Below are 17,022 nucleotides of genomic sequence, written 5' to 3'. Positions count from 1 at the left end.
CAGAAAACCAAACAAAACAAAAATTTAAAAACACACTCCAAAGAGACAAAGCAAGCCTCAGAACGAGACTCAGCTATAACACAGATTTTGCAATTATCCAACAGGGAATTCACAAGATGTATGATTACTATGCTAAGGGATCTCATGAAAAATGTAGACAACATGATGGAAAATGCAAGTAGTGAGGCACAACCTCTAAGAAAGAATCAGAAAGAAATGTTAGAAATCAAAAACACTGTAACAGAAATGAAGAATACCCTCGATGTTTCCAGTCAATGTACTGAACACAGTAGAGGAAAAAATCAGTGAACTTGAAGATATATTGGTGAGAACTTTCCAAACTGAAACAAGAAGAGAAAAAAGAATGAAAAGAAAAAGTGGGGGAAAATATCCAAGAACTATGAGACATTTTCAATAGGCATAGTAGGGATAGCAGGAGAAGAAAGAAAGAAAGGAGCAGAAGAAATATTCAATATAATAATGGTCAAGAACCTCACGAAATTAATGACTGGCACCATAGATCAAATCTCACTGAAGTTACAACACCAAGTAAACTTGGACTTTGGGTGATAGTGAGGTGTCCATGTAGGTTCTTCAGTTGTAACACATGCACCCCTCTGGTGTTGATTCTGATTAGGGGAGAGTGTGTGCTTGTGTGGGAGCAAGAGAAATATAGCATATCTTTATACCTTCTGCTCAATTTCTCTGTGAAACCAAAACTTCTCTTCAAAAGGTCTATGAAAGAAAAAGAAGAAACAAAACCCAAGCACAACAAATACAAAATAGTTACAAACCTGCCTATCTTAATTGACTAGTAGTAAAGAATGGTACATAGTAGTCCAACTGTATCAATGATCCCTTAAATGTGAAAGACCTAAGTAAACCAAGTAGAAAACGAAAACTATTTGAGTGGATCAAAAAGTAAGATCCAACTGAATATGAACTTGGGCAGCCACTGTGGAAAAAACATGTAGTTTCCTTAAAAAGTTAAAGATTGAAATGCCCACACTGTTCTCCAAAGAGGCTGCACCAACTTGCATTCCCACCAACAGTGTAAGAGGGTTCCCCTTTCTCCACATCCTCTCCAACACATGTTGTTTCCTGTTTTGTTAATTTTGGTCATTCTAACTGGTGTAAGGTGATATCTCAATGTGGTTTTAATTTGAATCTCCCTGAGGGCTAAAGATGATGAACATTTTTTCATGTGTCTGATAGCCATTTGTATGTCTTGATTGGAGAAGTGTCTGTTCATATCTTCTTCCCATTTTTTGATATGTTTGCCTGTTTCATGTGTGTTGAGTTTGAGGAGTTCATTATAGATCCTTTTGTCTGTACTGTCATTTGCAAATATCTTCTCCCATTCCGTGGGTTGCCTCTTTGTTTGGTTGACTGTTTCCTTTGCTGTGCAGAAGCTTTTGATTTTGATGAAGTCCCAAAAGTTTATTTTCGCTTTTGTTTCCTTTGCCTTTGGAGACATATCTTGAAAGAAGTTGCTGTGGCTAATATCGAAGAGATTACTGCCTATGTTCTCCTCTAGGATTCTGATGGATTCCTGTCTCACACTGAGGTCTTTATAGAACTTCCCTATGACCCTGCAACTGCACTCCTGGGTATTTACCCCAAAGATACAGATGTCGTGAAAAGAAGGGCCATCTGTACCCCAATGTTTATAGCAGCAATGGTCACAGTCGCCAAACTATGGAAAGAACCAAGATGCCCTTCAACGGACGAATGGATAAGGAAGATGTGGTCCATATACACTATGGAGTATTATGCCTCCATCAGAAAGGATGAATACCCAACTTTTGTAGCAACATGGACGGGACTCGAAGAGATTATGCTGAGTGAAATAAGTCAAGCAAAGAGAGTCAATTATCATATGGTTTCACTTATTTGTGGAGCATAACAAATATCATGGAGGACAAGGGGTGTTAGAGAGGAGAAGGGAGTCGGGGTAAATTGGAAGGGGAGGTGAATCATGAGAGACTATGGACTCTGAAAAACAATCTGAGGGGTTTGAAGTGGTGGGGGTGTGGGAGGTTGGGGTACCAGGTGGTGGGTATTATAGAGGGCACGGATTGCATGGAGCACTGGGTGTGGTGAAAAAATTATGAATACTTTTTTCTGAAAATACATAAATTGAAAAAATTTTTAAAAAAAGATTGAATTGCCCTATGATCCAGATATCACACTGCTGGGTGTTTAAGCCCCCCCCCCCCCCGCAAAATATAAAAACACTAAGACAAAGGTATAATTCCCGCCTATATTTATAGCAGCATTATTCACCATAGCAAAGACATGGAAGCACCCTAAGTGTCCGTTGACTGATGAATGGATAAAGAACAAGTGGGATGCATATATATCTATAATTCAGCTCTAAAAAGGAATGAAATCTTGCCATCTGCAAGGATGGATTTGAATGGATGGACCTAGAGAGCATCATGCTAAGCAAAATAAGGCAGTCAGAGAAAGATAAATACCATATGATTTCACTCACACAGGGAACTTGAGAAACAAAACAAACGAGCAAAGGAAAAAAAAAAGAGAGAGGGAGAGACAAACCAAGAAGCATACTTTTAACTATAAAGAACAAGCAGATGGGAGGTGGGGGGATGAGTGAAAAAATGATGAGGAGTGCACGTGTCAAGATGAGCACTGGGTGATGTACGGAATTGTTGAATCACTGTATTGTACACCTGGAACCAATGTAACGCTGTATGTTAACTACACTGAAATTTAAAATATAAAAATAAAAACAAATCATATATTCTATACAAAAATGTCATTTTAGGGGCACCTGGGTGACTTAGTTGGTTAAGTATCTGTCTTCGGCTCAGGTCATAATTCCAGGGTCCTGGTTTTAAGCCCTGCATTGGGCCCCCTATTCAGCTGGGAGTCTCCTTCTTCTGCCCCTCCCCTTTGCTTGTGCATGCTCACTCTCTCTCCCTCCAAAAAATGACATTTTAATATAAAGACACAGACAGGTTAAAAATAAAGGGGTGAAAAAAATATAGCATTTAACACTAATTTTAAAAAAAACTGGAGTACCTATATTAATTTTAGACAAAGCAGACTTCAGAACAATAAAACATTATCAGGGATAAAGAGGGGCATCACATCATGATAAAGGGGTCGATTCCTCAGGAAGACATAATGGTCTTTGATATGCATGCACCTAACGATAGGGTATCAAAATACATGAGGCAAAAACCCAAGAGAAACGCAATGAGAAATAAAGAAACCCACTATTCTAGACTTGACTACTCCTTCTTCAGTACTGAGAGATCAAACAAGCATAAAATTAATAAGGATGCAGATGAACTGAACAGCATCATCAATCAATTGGATCTAACTGACACATAGAATATTTCATTCTGCAATATCCGTATACAGCTTCTTCTTAAGCTCAAAGGAAACATTCACTGAGAAAGACCAGGTTCTGGGCCATAAAACACACCTTAACAACATAAAAGAATAGAATCATACAAAGTAGTAGTAGTCTACCCAAGGGAATTAAAGTAGAAATCAACACAGAAAGGTAACTAGAAAGTCCCCAAATATTTGAAAACAAAATGATACACTTCCAGGTAACACACAGATCAAAAGAGTCTCAAAAGAAGTGAAAATGAAATATGGTAAGAGGTTATCAGTGATTATTTCTGCATAGTAAATTGATATGTCAATTATTTTCTTTGAAAATTGTCCATATTCTCTACAATTTCCTATGAGTTACTTTTATGATGGGGGAGTGGTTTAAGTTATTTTTAAAAAGAAACACTGAAAAGGTAGTATTTACAGGTCATGGTGACTGATTATGGGAGGCGGGGACACGGGGGTGAGAAAGCAGAGCTGAGGGCAGCTGGGGGGCCTGTCTTGATTGCCTGGTAGTTAAACATGCCATAAGACTACATATAAGTTATAGAAACAGCGTGTTGGGAGACTAATGAAAATATTTTGGTTTGAGGTAATCTAATACCCACATTTGTAAACTAACATCTAAAGCTTGGTGGGGTTTGATCTGTTCTTCCATCATGAAGAGATGGCTCGTGTGTTCAGAATGGAGGAGCTTCCAGGGAAAATAAGAGGGATGATGGAAGAGGAGGGTCAAGGTAGAATCCAACACCAACATTAACGGGACAGATGGAAGAAGAGAGGCAAGCCATCATTTGGGTGGTGGAAGGAGCCCTTGAAGGGCAAATGGGAGAAAGAGGTGTTGTAGGTGTTAAGGGAGAAGAGAAGTTCAAAAAAGAAGAGATTCTCAGGGTCAAAAAGTACAAAGAGGTCAAATCACCTGTTCCGTACATGAGTACTGAAAAGATACCAGCACATCCAACATCCAAGACTTGCCCTGCTCTCTCTGAGTCCCAGCAGGACCCGTTACCCATCAGACTGGAGGCCAGATCCCAGGGGATCTAGCTATCACTGGGAGGTGAGGAAATGGAATCAGAAAATCTACATGATTCTTTTAAGAGTTGAAAAGGGAAGGGAGATAATAAGCTTTTGTATGCAGAAGATAGAGCTGAGGGAAAGTTTTTATGTTTGGTTTTGACTCATTTTTTTAGTATTGGGGGGATTTTCCCATATGAACCAAAAAGAAATAGCAAACCAACAGGCAGATGTTGAAATTTGAGAAAAAAGACATCTACCTAATGGTAGAAGGCAGGAATCGGAGGTGGGAGAGGCAGGAAGTAGGACCACCCATGGACCAAGGCTCCAGGCCCCCAGGGCATCCTCCATGGTCCCACCGGATTTACTTACAGAACAGAAGCCCCAAAATAAAATAATTAAAAATTTTAGAATGGCAACTGCAAAGTATTATAAACTCAAGTGTGGGACTCTTAGTGTGAGCCCCATGTAACTACCCTGGTCCCGTGTCCATGAAGCCAGCGCTGTCTCTCCTATACATTATAGGATCTTGGGGTAGGAGCACTGGTTGCTTGGCAACCTTGACTCTCCTGTGGCATTTGTGCTGAACTGGGGCATTGTGTTAGCTGAAGCATGGCGCACTGGTGGTTGTTGATTATTTTTCAGTGAGGAAACAAAGAAAGGATTGCAGGCCTGGTGACCTGCTGAGCAGCAAATGAAAAAACTTTCCTGGCTTGGATGTGGGGAGTTGGTTTTTTATTTAAACCCAGTGGAACCTCAGAAGAAAACGGCCACTCCAGAATCAGCCCCACTGGATACGTTTTATTAAGCATTTCCAGGAATTGGAGGCTGGGGTATGGGTAGGAAAGGAGTAGTTTAATTGAATAAACATGAAAGTTCGGAATTCCCCAAGGCACCTCTGAATACCCAGTGTCTTCATCTGAAGGTGCGTTCCTCCAGGAGTGGAAAGATGACGCATGTGTGTATATTTTCTACCTGAGATGTAGAAAGGAAACCAGTTCCGATAAGTCACCCTGCAGAAAACTCAAGGATTAGCAGAATCCTACATCATGGTTCAGCCACCTTGGGGCCAGTCCTTGACGTTGGCCTTCAGCTCCTGCCAGCAAAGCCCCCAGAGGAGGCAATTCCCTGAGGGGGTGCACTGGGTCCTCCCAAGACCTGGGCCCCAGGTGCACCCCTGCAGCTGCCGCTTGCCGGTCCTCCCAGGATGGGGTGGGATTGGATGGGATATGCAGCTTCCCCCATTGACTCTGGCCCTCCCCACGCCTCAGGGCTGCAGGGGAAGGAACACACCTTCTGCGGGAGTGTTTTTACACTACTTTCTCTGAGTGCTTCAGTGCGAACGCGGAACACAGAATAATTGTTCTTATTTCCAAGTCATCTACAAGACAATTAGGAAAGCGACATATTCCTTCACGTGGCGATTTCCATTCCTCATATGGTCATATTTTCTCCAGCTCCTTTTTAGGATGGAAGTACTTAACCAGGTCCGATTGTCCTTCATGATGACAAAAAATGAAGTTGTTTACCAAAATTCCCTTTATCTCTACTTTCTTATATTTTATGCAAATGATGTCATCGCTCAGGAGACCTTCTTTGAGCAAGATTTTTCCAAACCCTATCCACAACTCTCTCATGCTCAAGGTTAATGACAGATTGGAAATAAAAAGTATCACTGGTGGCCTCTAAGGGGACCCAGAATGTTTGGCAGATGCAACTGGACAGACATGCAAGCAGCAACAGAAAGGCAGAGTTATATAGACTTTGGAAAGCAAGGGCCTTTGGGAAACAACAAAAAGGAAGGGCTTGATGATGCCCCAGGGAAGAGCTTCCCCTGCTTTGCTGTAATTTGAAAAGAATTTCTTTCCTATGCAAAAACAAGTATGTAATAAGCATGGCTTTTCTGGAATTGGAAGCTTTCTAGCAATGATCGTGCATGTGTTATTTTACATGGCCCTTGTGCTGGTTTTTTTTTTTTTTTTTTTTGGACGTGGTGTTCCTGGCCACAAGTGCATGTGGAAGATTTGACGGTGTGGCTGCAGCCCCCACCGCTGGGGTCACAGGACAGAAACTAGGGTCCAAGCTGCAGCCTGGTACCCCGAGACCACAGGAGCAGGCAGGAGTTTTCCAACCTGCCTCCCCCACCCCTGGGGTGACCCAATGTATTCAGACATCACAAACAACCCACCGTCTGCCTTGGGGCTGTGTCACAAGTAATGTCCAATGGGTGTGAAGGATGCTCAGAAAACAACAGCAGAGGCAAAGAAGGAATCTCTGCATGAAGGAGCTTCCACACTCAAGCCACTAGATCATGGTGGATGTCCAACAGGCAGAAGGCCAGCTGAACCCTAAATATTGGGGGAAACGGGGGAAGGGTTGAAGGGAAAAAAAAGATTATCAAGGGCTTCCTGGATGTTAATGACGTCGAGGTCCACCCGTCATCCATACAGGAGAGGGAATCTTGAAGGAGGATATTTAATGATGAGAAAGGCCCAGTAACTAAACATTCTCCTCTATTCAGAGAAAAAGAAGGAAAATAAAAGTTTGTCTGTGGTGAAGCTCCGAAAAGCCCCCCAGACTTATGGGAGGAAGCTATCACAGGCAGAATCACATTCCCTGTTTGTTCCACACAAGGGAGCCCCCACCCAGCTTGACACGACAGGGTGTGGGGTAAAGTGAGGCTTTGGGCGTGTGAACCACGAGATAAAAAAACGATAAAGGCTTGCCTCTTGGCGTGGCTTGGCGTCCAGCTCGGCGATCAGGGCAGGCCCTATTTACTCATGGGCTGGTTTGCCCCACACTAATCCCAGGGCACTGGGCCACACCATCTCCTGGGACTCCCTTGCTATGTAACCATGACCAAGGCAAAGCTGCACCTCTCCGGCTGGCTCCAAAAATCGGAATGAGTAACATAGTGCGTTTTTTTATTCTAGCTTGAGCATCTCCTTTATGTAATTCCAATTTTTTTTCAGGATTTATTTATTTATTTTGAGAGAGAGAGAGAGAGACAGTGCTTGTGGGAGCATGGGGAGGGGCAGAGGGGGAGGGAAAGAAAGAGAGAATCTCAGCAGACTCCCCACTGAGCATGGAGACCGACCTGGGGCTCAGTCTCAGGACCCTGAGATCATGACCCAACCCAAAACCAAAAGTCATATGCTCAACCCACTGAGCCACTCAGGTGCCCCAGAATGCTTATTTTTAAAATGGGCGTATTGGGCATCAGGTGTATGCTAGTATATTCTAGTTCTGTGGAAGTGGCAAGAAGGTTGACATGTTCTCCTTTCTCCTATGGAAGGAAAAGAAACACATAAAATATTGATGGGAGAGAACAAGAGACACTCACACTTCCTTAGGACTTTTGGCCTTAGATGAGACAAGAATTGTGATTCCCTGGCCCCCCACCACCTCTGGCACTTCCATAACTACCTCACAGAGTACGGAGGAAGAAGTTCTTCTGATTTTTGGAACTAATGAAATAATGTCATATAAAGGAGGAATTTCTTCTATTTTTCCCACAGGAAATCTAAAGCCTAGAGGGTACAAGACGCATAGAAAGAAGGTAGCAGAACAGAATCTAGGTCTCTTGGCTCCTTGTTCCAACCAGTAGCTCTCCAAGTGGCTCTTCACGTCCAGGATGTATCCTCAGAAGTAGCACAATTGTTGTTTCCCTGAGGAGGGTACCACTCAGGGACGTTAAGGAGTGTTAGGAAAAATAAATCAGTAGAAAAGGAAAACAACCAGGTTGTATGGTCAATTAAATTTAGGGGAATCTGCATGAAACAACACGACATTGATTTCTCCCCTACAGATGTCTTAGCACACTTGATATGTGAGTGTAAATTGTCAGTCTCTAAGAAGGGCATTATTAGAGTCTGAACCCTATCTATCTATCTTTCGGCTATCGGCTATCTATCTGTCTCACAATGCATCCATTTCCTGGAGGTTCCTCCACACCAGCATTTCACAGGCCCACTGGAAAAAATGTCAACCTTGAATCTTTGGTAATACTTTACCAAAGTATTACTTGCAAAAAGTGTGTTAGACTGTACTCATATACCGAAGTGACTACCCAAGACTGGACCTAAAGGCACCATGCTGTTCCCTCTTTGACTTTGCAGGGATGTGACAGTTCCTAAAGCAGATGAAGGCCTCTTCACCTATGTCTTCCCTCCCACCCCAGGTTTATTGATCTTTTGCAGCTTAAAAATAGGTTTGCAAGAAATTAGTGGACACATTAAAAACATGAACAAAATCTTATCACAGCTACACTAACCCACTTGCATTTTCAAAGAGACATTGCTAGTGAATCAAGCTTTATAACTGTGTAGCCCCCTCCTAGGTTCCAGTCCACATGTATAAGGACAATCACAGTCTCAGAAAGGCTTCTAAAGAGGGTGTTTATAAATCAGTGATAAATGAAATACAGTTTTCCTCTTCAGCAATTTGCTTTAGTAGGTTCAGTGTGGAGGAGAAAGTAGAAAAAAAATTAAAACTTTAATTCATCTCCAGGACTGTTTTAAGCATTCACTTGTCAGGCCAAGAGACAGTTTGTACCCTGTGCTTCTGCTGAAAACATTTTTTTAAATTATTTTGACATAATTTCTGAAAATTAAGTTATCTAGAAGCAAATGAAAGGAAAGGTTGCTTTTATAGCTCCGGGGGGGGTGGCGGGGGGGGAGTCTCCCCTGAGAGTTAGGGAAGGTATGTTGGAAGGAGTGGTATTTAAGCGGGGCCTTGACAAATGAATAGCAGCTTACAAATTAAAGAAAATCAAGAGGGTACCCCTCCAAGGTGGGACAACAGCATGCACAAAGGGGTAGAGGCGTGAAACACCCAGAATATTCCAGCAATTGCGGGAAATCTGGTGTAGTGGGATTATAGGAGAGACGCAGCAGAGGAGGTTTTGGAAACCTAATTTTAAAAGACCTTCTGTACCATTCCAATGAGTTTAAAGTTCGTCCTGTAGGTTGTCAGTGAACATTTCTTTGCATAGAAGAGTTGTGTTTATTTACAGATGTACTTTAGAAAGATCACTTTGGGAAAAACGTGATGGAATATGAAAGACCAGTGACCGGAGTGATCCATCACACTACTATTATAAAAGTTCTGTTGAAAGAAGCTGTGGACAAGACCAGAGTCCTGGGGCCCTTCTGAGACAAAATGACAAGGTTAAGTAAATGCCTAGACGTGGTGGTGAGAAGACATTGCTGAAGACAGCCCCCAGGTTTTCTGGTGGCAAGCATGGCACTCTCTGTGTACTGTGTGTGGTATGTGGTGTCAGTGAGAGAACTCAGGAGTGCAGAAAAGGAAGCAGGTGTTCTGGGAGTCACTAATAGACCCATCTTGCCTACGCTAAACCATCAAGATGGGTTCAAAGAACAGTACAAGGAGGAAACTATTCCCACATCCTGCTATTTGCAAGGCCTGCTATCTGCAAGGCCAAATGTGTCCACAGTTTCTCATCTCTGTTCTTGTTTGATTTTAGGGATATTCTTCTTCTGACTCCAAGTGACACCAAATACGTAAAATACCCACGCCCACAGCTGCCATTGGACTAGAAGTTATCATAAGTCATATTGAGTTTGTTGGGATATCTTCAAGTTCAACAGTGATGAGTCAGCTGGGCTCCATGTCAAAGTGCCTTGGCAAGCAGGTTGATATTCCCAAAGGCTTCCTGGTGTGCCGAACCATGGCACAGATATGGAAAATGGAGAAAGATAAATCTTTGGCCCAACCTAGTCACACCTAGTTTGAGTAAATCTAGGTAAGTACAAATATGAGAAGTGTTCTTGTCTGAGTTCATGCCTGCCTTCTTCTCTACTCCGTTGTTTTGGTGAAGCCAAGATGAAGCTCACAGTGAGTAGATTTTTCCTTTTGAATGTATTATCTTATGATTAAGGATTGTTAACATTCTCAGCTAAGAGGGGTCTGCTTCTTAGGACAATTCACCATTGTTTTAAGAAAATCTCCTTTCTTGTCATTGAATCATGGCAATTATAAGCATCTCTGTGGAGAATGATAGTTGTACTGGGAGTAGACAGTTGTCTGAATGTTGTATTTCATGCTATCTTAATGAAATTACCTTCCAGTCCTCCTGATTCAGGGCTGGTCCCAAAGCAGGCAGTCCCTAAGCCCTAGAAAATGCCTGATCTTTCTCTACATTCTTGAAAGATCCCCCCCCCCACTTTTTTTTTTTTAAGATTTTATTTATTTATTTGACAGAGAGAGAGATAGCAAGTAGGCAGAGCAGCAGACAGGGGGGTGGAGTAGGGAAGCAGGCTCCCCACTGAGCAGAGAGCCTGATGTGGGGCTCAATCCTAGGACCCTGAGATCATGACCTGAGCTGAAGGCAGAGGCTTACCCCACAGAGCCACCCAAGCGCCCCAGTGAATTCCTCTTCTGACCAAAACTCCCGAGCATGTTCGGGGAAAACGACAAGCAGTTTCTTGAATGAGATGGGTGAGAGACTGACTGTCACATTCTCTGCTGTGAAATGGATCTCCAAGTAAGAACGGCTTGCCTGGATCCTGACCATAGTCATTTATCCATGAAAACACCTGAAGCATGAAGCTAGTGCAGCATTTCCCCTGTGGCTCCAGATCAAAGGCTGAGAGCGTGGCAGGTAGACCACAGAATTCTACCAAAGTAACTGGTGGCACTATGTGTCACTTATAGCAAGACACAGGGAGGCTAGAAATCCGATGGATGTCTTCTTGCTTTAACATACTAAACATTATATTATAGCAGCCGCTGCTTCAGAGTGGAGTTGCAAAGGTAAAATGATTATCTATAAGTAAGCTCTAATAACAGCACAGTTTAAAAAAAAAGGCGCTCTGAGCCCAGGTCAAATGTGGTTTCTCTCCTTGTTCTGCTGTGACAAGCCAAGACAAGTGTTGACCATGTTACTTAACAACGGAAGCTTACTTCCTCATATGTGAAAGGACTGTGTTGTACTAGTAGATCTCTTAAATTTTCCCCATCTCTCACTGTTTAGGAGACTCATTTTTACCTTCTCTTAAGCTATCAGGAGAAAAATTAAGCAAATAAAACAATTAGCTTGAATCACTAGGACAGATCTCAGACCAGTTTGTCCCAGGCCAAGGAAATGCTAATAGGTACTTGGAATCAGGCACCTTATAAAATCTCTGTGTTCTGATAACTAATGTCATGTACCCAATGACAAATGACTAATCCAGGTGCCCTACGACAGTGCCTGACTTCCTTTCTGCCAACCACACTCGACAGTCAAAACTTTCCACCCTCAGTCCCTCAGTAGCAGCCAGGCTGCTTACTGACCCGTTGCTTAAAAAAAATTTTTTTTAATATAAGAAGAGTATTTTTTTTTACTAAGAGGTCTGTGAAGGAAAGAAAGTATTCCAGATCAAATAAGAAAAGTAAATCATTTACTGACATAGTTCTCAGAACCTATATCCATTTTCATATCCTGTATGTTATTCATTGTCAAATGTGTTTTTCAATATGCTGTTTTTTCATAAAATATGAAATATTTCAAAATGCATAGTTTTTTCATAAGAAAAACTTTTATAAGAAATTTTAATTTCTTAATTAAATTTAATTTTAAATTTTATTAAAATTAAATTTAATTTTAAATCTTAAATTCTTAATTTAATCTTCTTTTAAAATTATTATTTTATTATATATTTATTATAATATACAATTATATAATATATATTATTATATTATATTATATAATTACCATATACTATAATATATAATTGTATAAATATATTATATATAACATACATATGTATTGTATGTAATTATAATATATAAATATATAATATATAAATTATATATAATATACAGAAATATTTATATATTATAAATATATAAATAATGAATATACAAATTATATATTATATATACTTTAAATTTATATATAATGTACATATAACTTATAATAATATAATACTATATATTATATATTATTATAATATTATTATTACATATATTTTCATAAGAGCTACATTAATACTATACACCACAATAACATGATTGCTACAATCTTACATTCTTTAAAACTTTCTATGGCTGAAAAGAATACAAAGGTCAAAGAAGAAAAGACGGACCACTCAACAGTGTGGTAAATTAGTATTTTTTGTAAGCTTGGGTAAAGATAAAAAGAGGGCATTTTTTTTGCCATGTGATAGTAGACCAATGTTACTTATGATTTTTAGATTGTCTTCGCTGGACTTCTTGGAGTCTTTCTGACCCCAGCCCTTGCTTCCTATGTAAGTATTAAACTTTTTTTTTTATAAATTTTTAAAAAGATTTTATTTCCTTATGTGAGAGGGTGCGCAACGCAAGAGACACAGAGACCATGAGAGAGTCAGCATTAGCAGAGTGGGGAGAGGCAGAAGGAGGGGAAGAAGCAAACCCCCCACTGAGCAGGGAACACTTGGGGTTCAACCCCAGGACCCCAAGACCATGACCTGAACGGAAGGCTGAGAGTTAACCAACTAAGCCACCCAAGTGCTCCAGTATTAAACTTTTTGAAGTGCCTTACTAAAGTGCATTTGCCAAGAAACATGGTATTAAATTACTGTCGATTTCTTATAAATTTCAGGAGATCAACATTGGCGGTGACAGCAACAGTGGTATAAGTGGGCAGCAGTCAGTGAGCGTCAACAATGAGCATAATGTGGCCAATGTGGACAATAACAACGGATGGGACTCCTGGAATACCCTCTGGGACTATAATACTGTAAGTAGCCAACATACAATTTACATTCTTTACAAATATGTTTCTTTTTTAACAACAACAAATGTCTGCTAACCATAAAAGGATTAAAAATGATTTCTATTTTTTTAAAGATTTTATTTATTTGACAGAGAGATAACAAGAGAGGGAACACAAGCAGAGGGAGTGGGAGAGGGAGAGGCTCCCCTGCAGAGCGGGGAGCCCGATGCAGGGCTAGAACCCAGAGCTCTGGGATCATGACCTGAGCAGAAGGCAGAGACCTAACTGACTGAGCCACCCAGGCACCCCTACGCAAAGTAATTTCTTTATCATAAGTAACATTGTTACTTATGATACTTAAATCATAAGTAACATTTGTCTGCACATAAGCATAGAGTTGTAGGTCAAAGTGCTTATTTTGGTCACCCAGCTTCACTCCCTAGATGTAAACCCTATTAATGTTTCCCACAAACAGTCAAAATTCAGACCAAGGAAAAGTAATTAGGATCTACTATGTCCAAGGATTGCGGGGCTGTTAGACAAATATGAACATCCTTCTGCCTTCCCTGAAGACACCCTCTGTAATGAGGAGAGACCTGCACAATATCACTGCTGCCTATCTCAGTCCATATTCAATTTGCTTCTAAAAAGACAGAAATGGACATTTCACCTGTAATTCAAAAAAAAAAAAAAAAAAGGAAATGTAAAGGACAATATTAATTGGTAAGAGAAGCAAAAAACCAAAACCAAACCAAAATATCACTTGACTCTGGTTAGAAGACCCAATTCTGCAATTATTAGCTTTTTATTTAACAAGCTTTGTACTTTGAAAAAAGGCAACTCTTCATCATCTTAGTTTTATCGTGTGATCAACTAGAAAACCAATCCCGGTCTGACCTGTCTCCTTGAAATGGTATGAAGATCATGTGAGAATAAAATGTGATAGCAATTTCAAGTTTATTTCAGCAAAGCAGACATGTGCAGGGAGACTCCATGCTAGAACCTGAAGATAAAGCAACGAGTTAGACTCTGGGTCTCTGCCCTCAAGAAGTTTGTATTCCAGGCTTACAAATGTTAACAACAAAAACGATTGCAAAACTGGGCCAGATCCGGTGCTCTGATCTGAGTTCATCATAATCTGGAGTTCCAGATTATGATGTTCCATTTCCCTCTGCTGGTCAAACTGATTTTTGGTAAGAAAAGCTCCTTGGGGAACCTACTTCTTACTATCTACTGTCTTCTTTACTAGAACTTTGCTGCAGTCAGACTCTTTGGCAAGAAGAAATGCATTGTGCATAGAATGAACAAGGACGCCATGCCCTCTCTTCAAACTCTTGATAAATTGGTGAAGGAAAAGAAGGTATAAATAAAAGACTTTTTAATTTGGCTCAAAGGAGGTCAGTAAATAACGAGGTCACAGTCATTTCCTCTTGACCACAGTACATTGTCATGTGCAGCACAAAAAGGGAAGAGGAACTGGTAATGGCCTAAGAAGAAGGAGCAGCCAGCCCTCAGTGCTGTGGCTCACACCTGCCTTTTCTGTTAGAGGAGCAAAGTTCTGCTCAAGCCAATGGCAGCGGTCTACACTTCCCCAAGTACATTTTTTCCACAAGAGTTGGGTTGAGATTATTATATTTAGAAATGAAAATAGTGGATACCCAGTTATGTTGGCGTTTCAGATAAACGATGGATAATTTTTTAACTTAAGTACGTCCTATGCAATATTTAGGACAATATGATTTATCTAAAATTCAAACATAAGTGAGTGCCCTATATTTTATCTGCCAACCTTAGTGAAGTAGGGAGAGTAAACCCATTGCTCTTTAAAATGTTTGCCTGAGTTCATGTTTCTATAACTGAAAAACAGTCACCTTTCATTGACCAGGTAGAGAAAATAAACAGCATTCTCTGAAACTGATTATCATACAGCTCCATTCAAAAAATATAAAGTGATCCGATGAGGTCCAAGCTTCAGAATAAATTTAACCCCAGACTTCTGCTTTTATGAGAAGCTGAGGTCTCACATCAGCTTAATCTTCTGGAACATAGAAATTCTGAGATATACAGGGTGGATGCTGATTATGAAAAAAACTGTAGCCCGCAATACTGCCTGCAGGCCTGGTACCCAACCCTCATTCAAGAAACCGCTGGGCTGGGAGCTCATTCTCTCTCTTCCTTTCCACACTCAGCTTCAGGGTGAAGGACCAGGAGGACCACCTCCCAAGGGCCTGAGGTACTCCATCAACCCTGAAGAAGTCAGTGACCTGAGCAAGTTAGGAAAACCCATTGCTAGCATGTGCAGGGGGATTCCAACATACATGGCTGAGGAGATCAAAGGTGAGTAGCCTTTCAGGAGTACATGCCAAGGTATTGCTGCTGGAATTGTCAGACTACTCTTGGGCATATCCATAGAAGACACCGGACCACTCAGCACTTGTTTCGTGCTTTCCGTGTGTTAAATTAGGAGCTCCTGCCAGCAGTCTTACCCGATAAGTTATTATTATTCTCACTTTCTGGATGAGGAAACTGAGGCACAGGGAGAGGTCACAGGTCTATTATCTGGGTCAGTCCCAAGCATTCTGGCTTTAGATTCTGTGCTCTTCGCGACTGGGAAGTAAATACTGCCTTTCAAGAGTGGATCATCTGGAGTTACTGCAAGATATATTTAAAGGAAGGCCTGAACTGCTAAGGAAAAAGAAAATGCCAATAGAATGTACTGACTCTTTACAGCTCAATCACTTAATTTCTGCACCTTCAAAGAATGACTTGCAGATAAACAAAGTATCCACCTACCTAATATAACAGCAACTTTCCAAATCTCTGAATTGATTGATTAAATCTAGATAAATAGCTAGACAGGTGATAGAGGTAGGTTGATCTTGAAATTAGTGCATAGCTAGCTTGGAAACTGTCACACACACACACACACACACACACGAGTCCTTGAAAAGATACTGATAACGGTTTCTTCTTTTCTTTTTAATAGGGGCCAGCCTGTTCTTTTACAGAAGTCGTTGTTACGATATTAATGTATTGTTGCTTCTCAATTTTTCCTACTGTGGACAAGTAATTGATGGTTAAAGAAAAAAAGAGTCACTTGGAGTTTAGTCATCAGAAGAGTCGATGCAAAAAATGTGGGTTCTGATTATTTTTATCATGTCATTCTGAAATGTTTTCTGCTGATTATGTTTGGCCTCTTCAAGTTTCAATAAACCTACTTAGCACTAAATTCCTTATGATTCCTGTTTGGAACGCACAGGCTCAAAAGTGCAACATGATGGTGGGAAGCTGTTGAGGTGCATGGGACCCGATGGCTAGCTTATATTCAGGGCCTGTCCCTTATAAAGAAGCCTTTCAGATGCTTTGGATACTACTAACCACAGTTCTGGGCATGGCTCCAAGACAATCCCACTCTTCCAAAGACGGATCCACAGCTGATGTGCACAGTAATCTTTCAGATCAGCAAGGGCAGAAATCCACTCAAACCACCTTTCACCAGGAGGGGTGGGGGGTTACTGCAAGGCTATTGGAGTGTCTAAAATAATCTTAGAAAATCAAAGAGACTGGAACCAAGAAGTATATTGAGATCAAGACCCAAGTCTCCCTTCTCTCTCCTGGAAGCCACTTCTTAGTTCTTCTCTGTTCCTCTTTAAATTCTGCTTCTCTCTTCTTTCCATCTTGCAGATGGCTCTGTCTATACTCATGGCAGAAGAGGGTTGAACCAATATCTTAGCCTCAACTCCCATGTTTATATGCCTTTCCCCCTCAAGAGGTAATGGCCCAATTCCAATTTTCCCTGACCCTGTTTGGTTCAAAGACTCACAGTTGACCAGGGGAGTGGAGTCACCTGGTGTAGGTGCAGCAATGGGGTCTTCATTGAAGAAGAAAGAGCTCAGAAAAAATAGAGACCCCAAATGTTGTGTGTGACAATATGA

The 17,022-nt window shown here is 40.9% G+C and overlaps 1 protein-coding gene across 1 annotated transcript; it reads left to right on the top strand.

Annotated features, from left to right (window-relative positions):
• The first annotated feature begins 10,172 nt into the window (after positions 1 to 10,172).
• GKN1 (gastrokine 1) lies at positions 10,173 to 16,316 on the top strand. Its single transcript, XM_082743828.1, has 6 exons — positions 10,173 to 10,242; positions 12,585 to 12,638; positions 12,974 to 13,111; positions 14,337 to 14,447; positions 15,277 to 15,424; positions 16,074 to 16,316. The coding sequence occupies exons 1-6, from the start codon at positions 10,231 to 10,233 to the stop codon at positions 16,166 to 16,168; spliced, it is 558 nt and encodes a 185-aa protein (XP_082599954.1). The 5' UTR covers positions 10,173 to 10,230; the 3' UTR covers positions 16,169 to 16,316.
• The last annotated feature ends 706 nt before the right edge of the window (positions 16,317 to 17,022 follow it).

This window comes from Mustela nivalis (assembly GCF_964662115.1).
Source record: "Mustela nivalis genome assembly, chromosome: 8".
NCBI classification, from domain to species: domain Eukaryota; kingdom Metazoa; phylum Chordata; class Mammalia; order Carnivora; family Mustelidae; genus Mustela; species Mustela nivalis.
The sequence above is the reverse complement of the archived record's forward strand: the minus strand, read 5'-3'. Positions and strand labels throughout refer to the sequence as shown.

Excerpts from the sequence above, each read along its gene's own strand:
- GKN1 (XM_082743828.1), top strand. Across the intron at positions 14,448-15,276 it reads AATTGGTGAAGGAAAAGAAG|CTTCAGGGTGAAGGACCAGG; the intron begins GTATAAATAAAA and ends TTCCACACTCAG. Across the intron at positions 15,425-16,073 it reads CATGGCTGAGGAGATCAAAG|GGGCCAGCCTGTTCTTTTAC; the intron begins GTGAGTAGCCTT and ends TCTTTTTAATAG.